Consider the following 19527-nt stretch of genomic DNA (forward strand, 5'->3'; position numbering starts at 1 on the left):
GAGAAAAGTTACCGTTCAACGCACGCAGCATCGTTGTATTCTTCTCCCGCTGGTCATCTGATAGGGAACAGACTAGTAGTGTCGGAAGGTGGGTGAGATTCTTGGCTTCTAGTTGGCGGGTCAGGAGGAGTAACTTTCCCTTGAAGGCTTTGACAAGGCTGTACATCTGATGTGCAAAAAGGCCCTTCCCTTGTAGTTTAGAATTCAGTTCATTCATGAGGGTCATGATGTCCACGGTGAAGGTAAAATCAGCCAACCATTCTTTATCTTTCAGTTGAGGGAAATCCACATATAATCCTTTCATTTGAAAAACTCAGCAATCTCCGACTTCAGGTCCCACACCCTTTTAAGCACTTTCCCCACGTTTGTGTGGTAGGGGAGATCCGCATGACCCGACTCTGTCTCTTCCAACAATGAGACAAACTGCCTGTGGTTTAAAGATTTTTCTCTTGTGAAGTTTACCTCTTTAGTGAATATATCCACAACATGGCTCATTTTCAGAGCACATTTACAGAGCACCTCCTGATGAATAATGCAATGCAGGAAAATAAAATCTGATCTGGGTTCAGCTCAGCTACTTGACCTTGTATCCTTTTCAAAAGGCCAACATTTTTTCCTGTCAAGTTTGGACATCCATCAGTGGTCACACTGGATAACTTTTCAAAAGTCAGTCCCGGCTTTGCCACACACTTATTAACCTCCTCCAATAAATCTTTCCCTGTGGCTGTGCTCTTCATTGACGACACTGAAGCTCCACTGTAAATTAAAAGTCTGGGGTTTTGCCTCGTAAGAATATCAACAATTGCGCCGTGTCACATGCATCACTGCTCTTATCCAGGGCCAAGGAGAAATAGGTGAAATCCTTAACCTTGTCTTTCAACTGTTATTCCTTATTCTCTGCCATGTCCTCAACACGCCGTGTCACTGTTCATATTGACAGGGAAATATTTTCGAACAGTTCTTTCTTGTCGGGGCAAAGTATTGCTGCAGAGTCAATTAAACATTCTTTAATGAATTCGCCCTCAGCGAATGGCTTGCTATGTTTAGCAATTTTGTGGGACAGTACATGGCTAGCTCTCGCAATTATGTCGTTTGCCGAATGCAGTTTTGTGAGAAGTCCTTGCTTCTTTTGCAACTCTTTCAATGCCTTCGCCCTCTGCTCAGAAGACATACCCCTACAGTTCTCTGTATACTTCATCTGGAAGTGTCGGGACAAGTTGTAGTCTTTCAAGACAACGATGCTCTCGTTGCACACTAAGGGCACAGCTTTCCCTGATACCTCAATAAAGAATTATTTCGATGTCCACTCTTGCTGGAACACCCTACATTCGTTGTCTACTTTTCATTTTCTTTGAAAACCTCATTTTTGCGCAATTTCTAGCTAGCTACTATTTGTAACTGTGATGTGTGTCAGCCTGTCAGTCACTGTCTGTCCTCATGTAGTTGTTATTTATACGTGCCTTCAAAATAAATGTCCCACAAGAGGTGAGAGTTAAACCATGACACAAAGGTGAGTATTCATTGGGCTTTAAGTTGAATAACAAATATGTTTTTCAAAACTTTACTATCGCAAAATTTGATCTGAGCATGATTCCGCGGGCCGTATTGAACTAGGTCGCGGGCCACATACGGCCCCTGGGCTGGCCTTTTCCCAGGCCTGACCTAATGAGTATTGAGCTGTTTTATATGTTATTCCACTGACACCTATAGAACAACCTCTACTGTGGACAGGTAAGCTATTTTATTGTATTTAAAAGGTGCTCTTTGGATAATGATCAATACTGCTGTGATCAGCATAACACCCAAGCTAAAGTGATATAAATGACTATAATGAAACTCTTATCGGCAAATACAGGGGACACCTCCTGTGCTGGATTCCAATACACTCTAAAGCAGTAACCCTTACAGTACAGGAAATACAAAAGTAGATCTTACTTGATGTTGTCCTCTCTGATGAGGACCAGGAAGAGTGGGCGACCTTTCATTTTCCAGCTATGCTTGATGAACTGCAGTGCATTCTACACACAAAGATATGTAACACATTAAACTTGCATTGACCAAACAGACAGGCAGTTAGGGACACAACATGCTGAGTGTGCAGGCCCCAGAACAAGGATTAAAACAGACGAATGTCTAAACAGCCGTGTGTATGAGGTGAGTTCACCCCAGCTCACCTTGATGTCATCAATCAGCAGCATGACGTCCTGGGATAAGTAGAAGTCACTGAGATCAAAGACGGGGGAGGAGATAGATAATGCCGAGCTGTACACACCACAGTTTCCCTTGTCCAGGGTAGCACACCACAGTCTTCCCCAGGATCCGATAAATCTGTGGGGAGTGGAGCAGACACATTGCATTACTTGATCCTGCAGGCCAAGATGGATGGCTCGGAGGTACCGACACATGACTCAGGACAGGACGTAAAACAACCCATCGATCTTGAGGAAGGAATACACAGAAGCTGGAACACATAGACATGACAGTCCTGCGAGCACAGATACTTCCTAAAACTAACACACAACCTCTCATCCACAAACAAACACACATATGCACAGGCACACTCGCTCTCCCTGTCCCTCTCTAAAACACAAGAGCACGCCGACGCACACAAACAAAGAGATGATCATAATGCCCTCTGGCAGGACGCCCTATTCCATCAGAACACAAAAAGTTCCATTAAAAGATTGTCTTAGTAATAGGTTTGGACCTGTGATTGATTCATTTTGCAATTTTGTATTTTTTCAGCTGTGTAAACTTATTTAGATGCCCTTCACTGGAGACAACTAGAAGGAATACCCAAAAAATGACAGCAGCTCACAATATCAAAGTGGATTACGAAATTGAATGACTAGTGCTAAGAACCTTGGCGTGATCCTGGACAACACCCTGTCGTTCTCAACCAACATCAAGGCGGTGGCCCGTTCCTGTAGGTTCATGCTCTACAACATCCGCAGAGTACGACCCTGCCTCACACAGGAAGCGGCACAGGTCCTAATCCAGGCACTTGTCATCTCCCGTCTGGATTACTGCAACTCGCTGTTGGCTGGGCTCCCTGCCTGTGCCATTAAACCCCTTCAACTCATCCAGAACGCCGCAGCCCGTCTGGTGTTCAACCTTCCCAAGTTCTCTCACGTCACCCCGCTCCTCCGTTCTCTCCACTGGCTTCCAGTTGAAGCTCGCATCCGCTACAAGACCATGGTGCTTGCCTACGGAGCTGTGAGGGGAACGGCACCTCAGTACCTCCAGGCTCTGATCAGGCCCTACACCCAAACAAGGGCAGGGCACTGCGTTCATCCACCTCTGGCCTGCTTGCCTACCTACCACTGAGGAAGTACAGCTCCCGCTCAGCCCAGTCAAAACTGTTCGCTGCTCTGGCCCCCCAATGGTGGAACAAACTCCCTCACGACGCCAGGACAGCGGAGTCAATCACCAACTTCCGGAGACACCTGAAACCCCACCTCTTTAAGGAATACCTAGGATAGGATAAGTAATCCCTCTCACCCCCCTTTAAGATTTAGATGCACTATTGTAAAGTGACTGTTCCACTGGATGTCATAAGGTGAATGCACCAATTTGTAAGTCGCTCTGGATAAGAGCGTCTGATAAATGACTTAAATGTAATGTAAATGTACTATATTTTCATCATGCATTGCATGGCAGCAGTACTTTGTTCAATGTTAAGAGTAAGGCAAAAATATGTATAATATCTATGTACATTATATCTGTAAATTAATATTATTCTGTTTCTGACATGTGGTTTCACACGGAGAAGTGCTGGTTTATGTTAATCAGTGAGGAGGTGGTGGTATGCCCATGACCTCTGAGTATGTGCTAGCATTGAGTGGTGAACACTCACCTTGCAAGTCCCCATGCAGCCCACTGGCCTTTCTGGACGCCCACTCAGCCCCAGCTTCTTATTGATGGCCAGGAAGCGGTACGCCTGGGGGGGGGAGAAAGAAAAATACATACATATTTCAGTTACGTTTTTTTTTTATAAGCCTAGTTTTAAAATTACACATAAAATCTTGGACCGTGGCCTATTGACCAACGACATTTACATTACAGCTGACACTAACAAACAGACCACAACAGCATTACCTTCCTTCTATTCCTCCAGGCAAGTCACAGATCAATCGACAACTGCTATCAACATAGCTAGCTACCTTCCTTCCCTCTCTTACACATATCCAGCCTTCAGATCTGACAACACACTCAGCTAGATATGACAGAGATCATAATGGGAGTCATTTTAAAAATGCCAGGCAGGGAAAGTTGTCTATTTTTACTGCACCTCCAAAGATCAATCATCCTCATATCCCTGGGGGATTTTCTTTTGTTGCGATCCATAATCTAAAATTACTTCCCTCTGAAGTTATGAGACGTGTCAGTAGTTAATGGCCCCTACAGAGCCTGCATAAGACGGCTCTGTTGTGGAGCCTCTATGGGTCTGTTTAGTGCTATGGTGCAAGTGGGTTTACTGGAGAGTTGTCAGAGGGCAGAGATATATTGCAGGCCCTTGCTGTAAAGCTCAACACCAAGTAGCTCAGTTAGTTAGTAGGCTCCGTCAGTCAGGATCGGCCCTCACTGCTCCCAATTCTTTCACTTCTACCTGGTATGGTCTTGGTGTAATATTGCCATGGCAAATGGAATTTGAATATTTAAAATATATTTTAATTCAATTTTAGCTATGTAAATGGTGCAAGGTCACAGAGTGTCTGTTTCCCGAAGACACTCAAACTAAAATAGAGGTAACAACCTGTATGCCAGAGTGATCTGGAAAATTGTCGTCAATCCATAATGCAACAAAGCAGATAATGGGCATTGATCTTACAGCACCTGATCCATTCATGTGGAGAGGTACAATGCAGTCCATGTGACCTCTGTTTCATACTGCCCTTATCTTTCCACACCAGGCTATAAATGCTCCTGGTCAATAACACTGACTACATACTTCAGTGGCGCTGCAGGAAACGCAGCTCACCGGCTTCAATACACAGCAATAACCAGTCGTACCAAAGAGCAATGTGTACATCCTACCACTAGATAGAGCTCTGCCACTCCTCCTGCTTTTCCCCTTCTTCGAATGAGTTGGAAAGGAATTATACATGGATGGAAAGTACGAAAGATAATAGGAGAATCAAGCAATTAACACAATATTATGATAATATAAAAAAAAAAAAAGCAGAGTTCACAAAGACGGGAAACATTTATTCAGAATTAAGTCGCACAACAAATTCCCAGCGCCCCTGGCCATGCCTCCTGTTTGAGGAGAGACGTTGTGTGAACCTTTGTCTGCACCCACAGCTCCCTGTCCCTGCCTATGGAATACCAATGAACACAGCACAGCATACGGCTCACATCACAAAGTCCTCTCATTTAAACCACAATTGAAAGCAACCAAACTGCTAATGTGATTGCTGCTAATGCCATCAAGACGGCTACACTCTGAGTGTGTCATTAGGTTGGGTGATATGAGGACTGTTGTAACAGAAGGCTTTAGTGTCGCAGTGTCTCCGTTTATCAATCAAAAACCTGCTCTCCTCTCTCCGAGACATCTTGGTCGCTCCACGAAAAGGGGGCCTTTTGCTATTTGCGATTTAAAGTAGAAATATAGACTACATTGAGAATTCAATCAATTGTGTTTTCAATGGAATAAAGGCTGGCTAAAGTGCCAAAATGCAGCATTTCGACATGTCCCTCTGTCAACCCTATCACCTTTGGAAAGATTTTCCCAAAATGTCTCCCAAGTTTCACCATCAATTAGAAAGCCCTAATTATTTTGTTGCTTTGACAAAGTAATTTCTGAAGATTATAATGCATTTCATGTGATCAGGTATTCATTTACATCTGTCCCTCATGGTAAGGTTCAATAAGAAAATTGTCAACCCTGTTACTTTAATTTGGCACTTACTATAGTATTTAAATAATAATAATAAATTACCTCATGAGCTGGGAAAATGTGTTTTCTTTATGACAGACTGTTCAAATTAGGTGAAATCAAAAGTTTATTTTTTTACCAGGTTTACACTTCTCAGAAGGCACCAAGAATTGGTGGAAAGACCCATTGGCTTTTATAGACATGATCGCTGGGAGATGGGTCAAAAGACATGCAGAGGGGTTGGGGAGGCATCACCGAGGCAAATGGAAGCTATTTTGGCAGCGCTGTTGCTGTGCCACCTGGGTTGAGATAAATAACATGCTGCTGGACGTAATTGCCGCTCTCCTGTTGTCAAGCAGCTGTTGTAAACACAATCGAACGGCAGAGAGAGATGAAGCGAGCGACGCAATGCAGAGCGGTGGCCCAGCCTTTAACAGATTCAAAACGCATGGGATTTAATATTTAGCATGCTGCTCGTCCTGGCTCGTGTCACCCACCCAATCCACTGCTGCATAACTACATGCCAAACAACAGGGAGGAAGAGCAGAGGCAGACCTTTCTAAGATGAATTCATATATTGGGAAAGGCCAATGCTTTTCAATACGCATTACAACAATACAGTAATACTTTAAGACTTGAATGCCATATTGATCAAGTCACAGGTCAACTGGTAAATCACACGGACCAATCTCCAGCCTCACTTTGACTGATTGAGCAACCAAGAGGGATTTCTTAATAGAACATGGATGATTGAGAGTCAGATGAATTGACTAAGCCCATATGCTCGGCTGACATATTGATAGATGCCCTTGGACATCTAGGTAATTGACTGATTTGTTCATTGCTTTCTAAAATCAGGTGTATTTACCTACCTTCAGAAAATGTACAAGAACGTTGCACAATCGTCTCTCCTTGCAGTGAGCATTTAATGACCAACGTTTGGGCTCGCGGCGGGCCTAAGGTTAGGATGTGGTGTTACCCATTTGGGGTGGCAGGTAGCCTCGGATCCCCGAGCTGACAAGGTAATAATCTGTCGTTCTGCCCATGAACAAGGCAGTTAACTCACTGTTCCCCGGTAGGCCGTCATTGTAAATAAGAACTTGTTCTTAACTGACCTGCCTAGTTAAATAAAGGTTCAAAAAAAGATAGTGACGAATATCACTCATATTTCATTCTGTGGTATAACTCACATTGACCAGCTCCTTCTGGGCCCAGATCTGAATGGGCTCCACCTGTTGGGGTGTCTGAGTCTGGATGCCATAGGTGTTCAGAAACACCTGTAGTCTGCAACACAACACAACACACTGTTAGGCTACATAGCCGGGACTGTTCAGGAAGCCCAACAGTCTGGGTGGCCAAAAGTACATTAGCTATGAAAAAGAGCGCCACCAACTGGTGGTGGACTCCGATAGAGGTGCCGGTTAGAGGACGTAAATACCAGTAGGAGACAGATGTACAGAAGACATGTTTATTACTAAACAGACACAGGAAACAAGAAGGAGGATAGACTACTGAAAGTGTTGTAGTGTACATGACCATCTGATCATTTATCACTCCAGTGTTAATCTGCAAAATTGTAATTATTCGCCTACCTCCTCATGCCTTTTGCACACAATGTATATAGACTCTCTTTTTTTCTACTGTGTTATTGCCTTGTTATTTGTTTACTCCATGTGTAACTCTGTGTTGTCTGTTCACACTGCTATGCTTTATCTTGGCCAGGTCGCAGTTGCAAATGAGAACTTGTTCTCAACTAGCCTACCTGGTTAAATAAAGGTGAAATAAAATAAAAATAAAAATATTGTATAGTGATTTTATGGTCAAAGACACGAAAACACCAGTCAGGGAGTCCAGAAGAAGGATTGTCCATGTGGAAAGGTTCAACTGTGAGTTGATGTGGAGGACGGGAGTTTACAGAGGTTGTCTCAACCTGTTTTCCTTCCTCCTGGAAGCAACTGAAGTGTTGAGAGGCAGAGTGGGGTTTGCCTGCTCCCAGGCTAGGCTATTGATTGGCTGACCAGGTCAACTGAATCTGTTCCCCTGACAACCTGGTCCCTAACACATTGGTGTGAATTGGCCTCTGCCACTGGACAATAGGGTCAGGCTGAGGTGGGGGATGGTCACTTCTACTGCAGAGGAAAATAATCACACAGAGTTTGTCTACACGTCCTAGCCAGAGAGAGGGTTCAGTAAGGGTTTAATGATTAAAGTTATATGGTTTTGTACAAGCTACACCTTGAAAAATCCTGTGAAACAAGCATTAGGTAAAGGCTTGGAGGAAGTGAGCAGGCAGAGTGTTAGGTTAGCTGCTGAGGAAAACCTGCCATCTGATTGGAACAGCAGGACAAGTTAACAGGCTCCACAGCTAAATTAGGGTGCTAATAGATGAAGACTGCGCACTGGCCAGTCGCTTAATGTGCACAGTGCAATAGCACCACAGATGAGAGAAGGAGAAAGGGAGGAAAAACAACCAGCTTTCTAAACTACCACAGACTCTCTCACGCACACGTACACATACAGTTGAAGTCAGACGTTTACATACACCTTAGCCAACTACGTTTAAACTCAGTTTTTTTCACAATTCCTGACATTTAATCCTAGTAAAAAATCCCTGTTTTAGGTCAGTTAGGATCACCTCATTATTTTAAGAATGTGAAATGTCAGAATAATAGTAGAGAAAATGATTTATTTCAGCTTTTATTTCTTTAATCACATTCCCAGTGGGTCAGAAGTTTACATACACTCAATTCATATTTGGTAGCATTGCCTTTAAATTGTTTAATTTGGGTCAAACGTTTTGGGTAGCCTTCCACTAGCTTCCCACAATAAGTTGGGTGAATTTTGGGCCATTCCTCCTGACAGAGCTGGTGTAACTGAGTCAGGAGTGTAGGCTTCATTGCTCGCACACGCTTTTTTAGATCTGCCCACAAATGTTCTATAGGATTGAGGTCAGGGCTTTGTGATGGCCACTCCAATACCTTGACTTTATTGTCCTTGAGCCATTTTGCCACAACTTTGGAAGTATGCTTGCGGTCATTGTCCATTTGGAAGACCAATTTGTGCCCAAGCTCTAACTTCCTGACTGATGTCTTCAGATGTTGCTTAAATATTTCCACATAATTTTCCTCCTCATGATGCCATCTATTTTGTGAAGTGCCCCAGTCCCTCCTGCAGGAAAGCACCCCAACAACTTGATGTTGCCACCCCCGTGCTTCACGGTTGGGATGGGATTCTTCAGCCTGCAAGCCTCCCCCTTTCTACTCCAAACATAATGATGGTCATTATGGCTAAACAGTTCTACTTTTGTTTCATCAGACCAGACCATTTCTCCCCAAAAATATGATCTTTGTCCCCATGTGCAGTTGCAAACCGTAGTCTGGCTTTTTTTATGGCAGGTTTTGGAGTAGTGGCTTCTTCCTTGCTGAGCGGCCTTTCAGGTTATATCGATATAGGACTCGTTTTACTGTGGATATAGATACTTTTGTACCTGTTTCCTCAAGCATCTTCACAAGGTCCTTTGCTGTTGTTCTGGGATTGATTTGCACTCTTCGCACCAAGGTATGGTAATTTCTATGTTGGTGTGGTGGCTGCGTGGTCCCATGGTGTTTATACTTGCATACTATTGTTTGTACAGATGAACGTGGTACCTTCAAGCGTTTGAAAATGACTCCCAAGGATGAACCAGACTTGTGAGGTCTTGGCTGATTTCTTTTGATTTTCCCATGATGTCAAGCAGAGGCATTAAGTTTGAAGGTAGGCCTGGAAATACATCCACAGGTACACCTCCAATTCTGACCCACTGGAATTGTGATACAGTGAATTATAAGTGAAATAATCTGTCTTTAAACAATTGTTGAAAAAATTACTTGTGTCATGCACAAATAGATGTCCTAACTGACTTGCCAAAACTATAGTTTGGTTGAAAAACGAGTTTTAATGACTTCAACCTGAGTGTATGTAAACTTCCGACTTCAACTGTACTATTCTCTAATCTCAGAGACACATAGCTACCACCCACAGTTTTCTATTTATCTTTCCCATCACATACCTCTGGCTCTCAGCAATCAGGGCCACATGGACCACCGTGTCATTATCAATGGGACCCTGGAACACGGAGAGAAAGAGATGGGAAAGGTGAACATACTCAACTGCAGGGGAAAATACAAATTCAGTTAATAGTATATAATACAATCACAATAATATACTGAATTGTTATCGCTGGTATAATACATTGCAGTGAAAATTGCTCCGCTTGTAAAGTAAAGCTGTGAATAGGAGATAACGTGTTTTGAGCGAATAAAAGAGTGATGAGAGGTGAACCATGAAACATACCTCACCGTACCCTGTCATTATAGAAGTTTGAACAGTGGTAATCTTTAGAGTGGTTATAAACTACTGATTTTGTAGTAGTTGGGTTGGCCATATTAAATCAGGAGTATCAGTGACCACAGTTTTCTGGATAGTAGCTCTTATTTCTGGATAACCTGTGTGTTACATGCACCTTTGATATCTTGTTCCCGGGTATCCCTGTGTCTGTGAATAAACAGAATATTCCTAATTGAAGTTTGTATGGGTGAAATGGAATAGTAACTGAAATCTGGACACTGACTGTAGGCCTATAACCTCTCACATGTACAGTAATATAATAACTCCTGCAGAATTATGCATTTCTTGCAGTAAAATGCTGGTGTCTCGGGAACAGGAGTGGAGAAATATGATCTCTTTCTTTCAGCATCTCTTGAGAAAATGGGTGCGTAATTGTGTTATCTTTGACGCTTATGCAGCAAACAGACTGTTTTAACCACATACTGTAAAATATGCGCCCAAGATGAAGTGAAGTCTTATTAGAAACGTGTTTCATTGCTTTCTCAGCTTTTCATTTACTTCATTAAAACGGGTTAAACTGATGACAATGGCCATTTTGCACAGGACCAATCTTTCCACTGTTTGAGTTATTGCATTTTCTCCAGGTCCCTAAACCCAATAGAGAACTTTACCGGTGTTCGCTAGATTAGTGCATGCATTCTACATTACTCTGGTGAGCACAACTTTATTTAGTCTTCTAGGGCAACAAGTTATGACAGAAGAAAATCTGCCTATATCTAATTATAGTTGACAAACAAATGTCCTACCAAATGTCGGAAATGATAAGCAGAAGCAGTATAAATTAGGGGTCAATAAATTATGCTAGAATTATTATGGGGAATGGAACTGCGCAGGTGGCCTACTTTTTGAAGTGATTTGTTTGATAATCAGATGGAAACATCATCACACTGCGCAGACTGAGAAAAACACCAGTAAACAAGATAATATGTTTACATGCCACAGTATCCCGTCTAAGATCAGCATATTCCAGGCATCTTACCCTGGTTTCACATAACCGGGATACCAGCCTTTTCGGGTTAATGTAAACGGGATATGATGTTTATACGCGTGAACTCAAAAGCAGAATACTGGAGTATCATGAACAATAACAGGATACTGGTGTGTGCATGAAACATTGTCACAGATGCGTCGGAGAAGCAGTGCCTCTGCTTCAGAAGTAAGTTACATGAATAAACCTCACAACTAGGGCATAAGGTGAAAGGATTGCATATGATACAACTGCCTGTCATACACCTGTGAATCTTTCAAGGAATCATCTTTCAGGATAGAATGACGTTGATCTAATGATCATGCTTACTTTCTCTTCTATTTGCCGCAATTGCATTTCCGCCTCAGCTCCGCTGAGTCCCGGGAGATGTATTCAGAGATAAGTGATTTGTAAACAGAGTGAATCATATCACTTGAGTTAAATGATTAAAATCCCTGAGCCATTAGAATAGAACATCTTGTGATTCACAGGAGGGGGCTGTTCATCAGAGGCAACGCTCCTTTAGATGACCCGGCGGGAAGCCTGACGCAGGCAGAGAAGAGAAGGCTGGAAGCCATTTTGTTTGGGCGGAAAGAGCAGGCTTTTCTCAACACCCTCGTTATCATTAATCAGAGGAATCCGGGAGAGGGGGGGGTAAAAGAGGTTCACAGATATCTCTGCTGATTAATTGTGAGCAGCGGCTTCTAAAACACATCAATGGAAATCATATCTCATTAGCATTCTTCTCCACAACACAAAGGAACCATTTGAAGAGAGAAAGAAGTAAAGAAAGATAAAAAGAAATGAAGATGGAAATTTAAAAAACAGAGGGAAAAAAATGCTAGATCACCTGTACTCCACACAGAGACACGTGCAAAGCTCTCCCTCGCCCTCCATTTGGTAAATCCGACCACAACTCTATCCTCCTGCTTCTTGCTTACAAGCAGAAATTAAAGCATGAAGCACCAGTGACTCGGTCTATAAAAAAAAGTGGTTAGATGAAGCAGACGGTAAACTACAGGACTGTTTTGCTATCACAGTGGCATTGAGGAGTACACCACATCAGTCACTGACTTCATCAATAAGTGTATCGAGGACGTCGTCCCCACAGTGACTGTACGTACATACCCCAACCAGAAGCCATGGATTACAGGCAACATTCACACTGAGCTAAAGGGTAGAGATGCCGCTTTCAAGGTGAGGGACTCTAACCCGGAAGCTTACAAGAAATCCCGCTATGCCCTGCGACAAACCATCAAACAGGAAAAGCGTCAATACAGGGATAAGATTGAATCATACTACACTGACGCGCGTCGGATGTGGCAGGGCTTGCAAACTTTTACAGACTACAAAGTGTAGCGCAGCCATGAGCTGCCCAGTGACACGAGCCTACCAAACGAGCTAAATCACTTCTATGCTCGCTTTGAGTCAAGCAACACTGAGGCATGCATGTGAACATCAGCTGTTCCGGACGACTGTGTGATCACTCTCGCAGTAGCCGATGTGAGTAAGACCTTTAAACAGGTCGACATACACAAGGCTGCGGGGCCAGACGGATTACCAGGATGTGTGCCCGGGCATGTGCTGACCAGGTGTCTTCACTGACATTTTCAACATGTCCCTGATTGAGTCTGTAATACTAACATGTTTCAAGCAGACCACCATAGTCCCTGTGCCCAAGAACACAAAGGCAACCTGCCTAAATGACTACAGACCCATAGCACTCACGTCCATAGCCATGAAGTGCTTTGAAAGGCTGGTAATGGCTCACATCAACACCATTATCCCAGAAACCCTAGACCCACTCCAATTTGCATACCGCCCAAACAGATCCACAGATGATGCAATCTCTATTGCACTCCACACTGCCCTTTCCCACCTGGACAAAAGGAACACCTGTGCGACAATGCTATTCATTGACTACAGCTCAGCGTTCAACACCATAGTACCCACAAAGCTCATCACTAAGCTAAGGAACCTGGGACTAAACACCTCCCTCTGCAACTGGATCCTGGATTTCCTGACGGGCCGCCCCCAGGTGGTGAGGGTAGGGAGCAACACATCTGCCACGCTGATCGTCAACACTGGAGCTCCCCAGGGGTGCGTGCTCAGTCCCCTCCTGTACTCCCTGTTCACCCACGACTGCATGGCCAGGCACGACTCCAACACCATCATTAAGTTGCAGACGACACAACAGTGGTAGGCCTGATCACCGACAACGATGAGACAGTCTATAGAGGTCAGAGACCTGGCCGGGTGTTGCCAGAATATCAACCTATCCCTCAACGTAACCAAGACTAAGGAGATGATTGTAGACTACAGAAAAAGGAGCACCGACCATGCCCCTATTCTCATCGACGGGGATGTAGTGGAGCTGGTTGAGAGTTTCAAGTTCCTTGGTGTCCACATCAACAACAAACTACAATGGTCCAAACACCAAGACAGTCGTGAAGAGGGCACGACAAAGCCTATTCCCCCTCAGGAAACTAAAAAGATTTGTCATGGGTCCTGAGATCCTCAAAAGGTTCTACAGCTGCACCATCGAGAGCATCCTGACTGGTTGCATCACTGCCTGGTACGGCAGTTGCTCGGCCTCCGACCGCAGGGCACTTCAGAGGGTAGTGCGTAAGGCCCACTACATCACTGGGGCAAAGCTGCCTGCCATCCAGGACCTCTACACCAGGCGGTGTCAAAGGAAGGCCCCAAAAATTGGCAGCTGGCAGGTTGGTCAGCACAAGCTATAAGACTCCTGAACAAGTAACCAAATGGTTACCGGGACTACACTTTAACTATACATTCGTGTACATACTACCTCAATTGGCCCGACCAACCAGTACTCCCGCACATTGGCTAACCAGGCTATCTGCACCGTGTCCCACCACCCGCCAACCCCTCTTTTTATGCTACTGCTACTCTCTGTTTATCATATATGCATAGTCACTTTAACCATACCTACATGTACATACTACCTCAATAAACCTGACTAACCGGTGTCTGTATATAGCCTTGCTACTGTTATTTTCAAATGTCTTTTTACTGTTGTTTTATTTCTTTACATCTTCTGTCTCTCCAGCCCACCACTATACTTCCCTGGCGGGTAATTAAAAGCAACGCTTCAATAGGACAGCAGAATGTACTGGAACTTCTTAAAACACTGGATAAGACAGGTCAAGATTCAATTAACGCCTCATGTTCCTGCCTGCTGGCACCTGGCACTGGGCCCTAGGTCCTGGGCCAGGGTCCCCCCAGCTCCCGGGGTAACTGGGGCCATAGCAGATGGAGGGACAACACACTGAGGACAATACAGCCAGGAAACACTGACCAAGCGTTCTCTCATAACGCCACCTCAATGCTCAGTAAATGTGTGAACAGACATACTGTATAAACACAAACAAAACACTTAACATTTTGACTGGGGTTAGAGGAAGACGTGTATTGGAAGAGATAGATGGAGAGTTTATTTTTCCGTATTTGTTTTCTTTTAGAGTAATGATGGTCTTATTTAATAGTGCAGTATATACCCAAGGCTCTACTGTCAGAAGGAGAGCTGAAATATTTACTTCGTCAGACACATTCTCCATTTGCTGCTACTAAAGTAATAACATCAATACATTGAGAGAAACATCAGTCAGAAATATCGCACTAATTGGAATAAACGCTCTTTTACAACTTGTCTAGCTACTCCTCTCGCATATCAGGCTGATGAATAGAATGAGTACAATAAATTGCTCCTGAAGAAGAAAAAAAAGAAACACCTGCAAGTAAAACTCCTCCAATTTAGGTAGGCAATTTGCATCAACAGTGGCTTGTGTCTCAGCATGAGAAATGTGCATCTCAACTAGTAGAAGCCCAATTGCAAAACATGCTTATTCAGGAGTGCCACTTCCAGACTGCAAATATAAATGAGTTTAATCTCTGCTTCATTTGAGATTTTCCCAAATTAAAAGCATTGAAATGTGACACAGTGGTGCTGATGGAGGGAGAAGGCCCCTTCAGACTTCTCACACTGCACGCTTGGTACCGACACGTGTCCTCTGCATACAGATTGCGTTTCACACAGTGGAACTTTCCAAGCATTTGGAAAGCACCTTAGTTCTCAGAGGCATAATCCTGCTTTGCTCACAAATGGTAAGCAACTAAAATATACATATTAGAGGTCGACCGATTAATCGGAATGGTCGTTTAATTAGGGCCGATTTCAAGTTTTCATAACAATCGGAAATCTGTATTTTTGGACACCGATTTGGCCGTTTTTAAAAATATTTTTTTCTTTACCCCTTTATATAATCTTTATTTAACTAGGCAAGTCAGTTAAGAACACATTCTTATTTTCAATGACGGCCTAGTAACGGTGGGTTAACTGCGTTGTTCAGGGGCAGAACGACAGATTTTTACCTTGTCAGCTCGGGGATTCAATCTTGCAACCTTACAGTTAACTAGTCTAACGCTCTAACCACTTGCCTCTCATTGCACTCTATGAGGAGCCTGCCTGTTACGCGAATGCAGCAAGCCAAGGGAAGTTGCTAGCTAGCATTAAACTTATCTTATAATAAACAATCAATCAATCATAATCACCAGTTAACTACACATGGTTGATGATATTACTAGTTTAACTAGCGTGTCCTGCGTTGCATATGATCGATGTGGTGCGTATTCGCGAAAAAGGACTGTCCTTGCTCCAATGTGTACCTAACCATAAACATCAATGCCTTTCTTAAAATCAATACCCAGAAGTATATATTTTTAAACCTGTATATTTAGCTAAAAGAAATCCAGGTTAGCAGGCAATGTTAACCAGGTGAAATTGTGTCACTTCTCTTGCGTTCATTGCACGCAGAGTCAGGGTATATGTAAGAGTTTGGGCTGCCTAATTTACCAGAATTTTACATAGTTATGACATAACATTGAAGGTTGTGCAATGTAACAGGAATATTTAGACTTATGGATGCCACCCGTTAGATAAAATATGGAACGGTTCCGTATTTCACTGAAAGAATAAACGTCTTGTTTTTGAGATGATAGTTTCCGGATTCGACCATATTAATAATATGACCAAAGGCTCGTATTTCTGTGTGTTATTATGTTATAATTAAGTCTATGATTTTATACAGCAGTCTGACTGAGCGGTGGTAGGCACCAGCAGGCTCATAAGCATTCATTCAAACAGCACTTTTATGGGTTTTGCCAGCAGCTCTTTGCTGTGCTTCAAGCATTGCGCTGTTTATGATTTCAAGCCCATCAACTCCCGAGATTAGGCTGGTGTAACCGATGTGAAATGGCTAGCTAGTTAGCGGGGTGCGCGCTAATAGCGTTTCAAACGTCACTCGCTCTGAGACTTGGAGTAGTTATTCCCCTTGCCTTGCATGGGTAATGCTGCTTCGAGGGTGGCTGTTGTCGATGTGTTCCTGGTTCGAGCCCAGTTAGGGGCGAGGAGAGGGACGGAAGCTATACACGGGAAATACTAAAGTGCCTATAAGAACATCCAATAGTCAAAAGGTTAATGAAATACAAATGGTATAGAGAGAAATAGTCCTATAATATCTACAACCTAAAACTTCTTACCTGAGAATATTGAAGACTCATGTTAAAAGACTCATGTTAAAAGGAACCACCAGCTTTCATATGTTCTCAGAACAGGGCTCCGGGCAGCCGAGCGGAAATGAGGGAAAACTCGCCTCCCTGCGGACCTGGCATCCTTTCACTCCCTCCTCTCTACATTTTCCTCCTCTGTCTCTGCTGCTAAAGCCACTTTCTACCACTCTAAATTCCAAGCATCTGCCTCTAACCCTAGGAAGCTCTTTGCCACCTTCTCCTCCCTCCTGAATCCTCCTCCCCCCCTCCTCCCTCTCTGCAGATGACTTCGTCAACCATTTTGAAAAGAAGGTCGACGACATCCGATCCTCGTTTGCTAAGTCAAACGACACCGCTGGTTCCGCTCACACTGCCCTACCCTGTGCTCTGACCTCTTTCTCCCCTCTCTCTCCAGATGAAATCTTGTGTCTTGTGACGGCCGGCCGCCCAACAACCTGCCCGCTTGACCCTATCCCCTCCTCTCTTCTCCAGACCATTTCCGAGACCTTCTCCCTACCTCACCTCGCTCATCAACTCATCCCTGACCGCTGGCTACGTCCCTTCCGTCTTCAAGAGAGCGAGAGTTGCACCCCTTCTGAAAAAACCTACACTCGATCCCTCCGATGTCAACAACTACAGACCAGTATCCCTTCTTTCTTTTCTCTCCAAAACTCTTGAACGTGCCGTCCTTGGCCAGCTCTCCCGCTATCTCTCTCTGAATGACCTTCTTGATCCAAATCAGTCAGGTTTCAAGACTAGTCATTCAACTGAGACTGCTCTCCTCTGTATCACGGAGGCGCTCCGCACTGCTAAAGCTAACTCTCTCTCCTTTGCTCTCATCCTTCTAGACCTATCGGCTGCCTTCGATACTGTGAACCATCAGATACTCCTCTCCACCCTCTCCGAGTTGGGCATCTCCGGCGCGGCCCACGCTTGGATTGCATCCTACCTGACAGGTCGCTCCTACCAGGTGGCGTGGCGAGAATCTGTCTCCTCACCACGCGCTCTCACCACTGGTGTCCCCCAGGGCTCTGTTCTAGGCCCTCTCCTATTCTCGCTATACACCAAGTCACTTGGCTCTGTCATAACCTCACATGGTCTCTCCTATCATTGCTATGCAGACGACACACAATTAATCTTCTCCTTTCCCCCTTCTGATGACCAGGTGGCGAATCGCATCTCTGCATGTCTGGCAGACATATCAGTGTGGATGACGGATCACCACCTCAAGCTGAACCTCGGCAAGACGGAGCTGCTCTTCCTCCCGGGGAAGGACTGCCCGTTCCATGATCTCGCCATCACGGTTGACAACTCCATTGTGTCCTCCTCCCAGAGCGCTAAGAACCTTGGCGTGATCCTGGACAACACCCTGTCGTTCTCAACTAACATCAAGGCGGTGGCCCGTTCCTGTAGGTTCATGCTCTACAACATCCGCAGAGTACGACCCTGCCTCACACAGGAAGCGGCGCAGGTCCTAATCCAGGCACTTGTCATCTCCCGTCTGGATTACTGCAACTCGCTGTTGGCTGGGCTCCCTGCCTGTGCCATTAAACCCCTACAACTCATCCAGAACGCCGCTGCCCGTCTGGTGTTCAACCTTCCCAAGTTCTCTCACGTCACCCCGCTCCTCCGCTCTCTCCACTGGCTTCCAGTTGAAGCTTGCATCCTCTACAAGACCATGGTGCTTGCCTACGGAGCTGTGAGGGGAACGGCACCTCAGTACCTCCAGGCTCTGATCAGGCCCTACACCCAAACAAGGGCACTGCGTTCATCCACCTCTGGCCTGCTCGCCTCCCTACCACTGAGGAAGTACAGTTCCCGCTCAGCCCAGTCAAAACTGTTCGCGGCTCTGGCCCCCCAATGGTGGAACAAACTCCCTCACGACGCCAGGATAGCGGAGTCAATCACCACCTTCCGGAGACACCTGAAACCCCACCTCTTTAAGGAATACCTAGGATAGGATAAGTAATCCCCCCCCCCCTTTAAGATTTAGATGCACTATTGCAAAGTGACTGTTCCACTGGATGTCATAAGGTGAATGCACCAATTTGTAAGTCGCTCTGGATAAGAGCGTCTGCTAAATGACTTAAATGTAAATGTAAATGTTCTGAGTAAGGAACTTAAACATTAGCTTTCTTACATGGCACATATTGCACTTTTACTTTCTTCTCCAACACTTTGTTTTTGCATTATTTAAACCAAATTAAACATGTTTCATAATTTATTTGAGGCTAAATGGATTTTATTGATGTATTATATTAAGTTAAAACAAGTGTTCATTCAGTATTGTTGTAATTGTCATTATTACAAATACATGAAAAAATATATAAATTAAAAATAAAAATAAAGTATTTTAAATTGTCCGATTAATCGGTACCGGTTTTTTTTGGTTCCTCCAATAATCGGTATCGACGTTGAAAAATCATAATCGGTCGACCTCTAATACACATACTGTAGGCCTATCTCCTCAAAGAAATTGAACTATGAATGTACCCCAATACATGGTTCAATAGCCTGAAAAAAACACTACTTCAAAATAATAGTCACTATGTAAATTATGACTATGACTGAATCATTTCACAGAGGAAAACTGTCAATCTAAAAAAATATATGAAGTAATTGTAATGTTAGCAGATTTCACTTATCTTAGACGCAAAACCAATGTACAAAAACAGGAACTTAAAGATGTGTTACATGGGTTTTGTATAATTCCATTCAGTAGATT

General features: G+C 44.0%; 1 protein-coding gene across 1 annotated transcript in view; it reads right to left on the reverse strand.

The window, feature by feature from the left end:
- The window catches only part of LOC124033859 (phosphorylase b kinase regulatory subunit beta-like), an 80373-nt gene that overhangs the window by 11461 nt on the left and 49385 nt on the right, over positions 1-19527 (reverse strand). Inside the window, exons 15-20 of the mRNA XM_046346230.1 lie at positions 9927-9982; positions 7069-7162; positions 3857-3940; positions 2289-2328; positions 2175-2239; positions 1936-2018 (exon numbers count right to left, since the gene is read on the reverse strand). Of these exons, the coding sequence (XP_046202186.1) occupies positions 1936-2018; positions 2175-2239; positions 2289-2328; positions 3857-3940; positions 7069-7162; positions 9927-9982 (422 nt within the window). The remainder of the gene's footprint in view (positions 1-1935; positions 2019-2174; positions 2240-2288; positions 2329-3856; positions 3941-7068; positions 7163-9926; positions 9983-19527) is intronic.

This window comes from Oncorhynchus gorbuscha, linkage group LG04 (genome assembly GCF_021184085.1).
Source record: "Oncorhynchus gorbuscha isolate QuinsamMale2020 ecotype Even-year linkage group LG04, OgorEven_v1.0, whole genome shotgun sequence".
Lineage (NCBI taxonomy): Eukaryota > Metazoa > Chordata > Actinopteri > Salmoniformes > Salmonidae > Oncorhynchus > Oncorhynchus gorbuscha.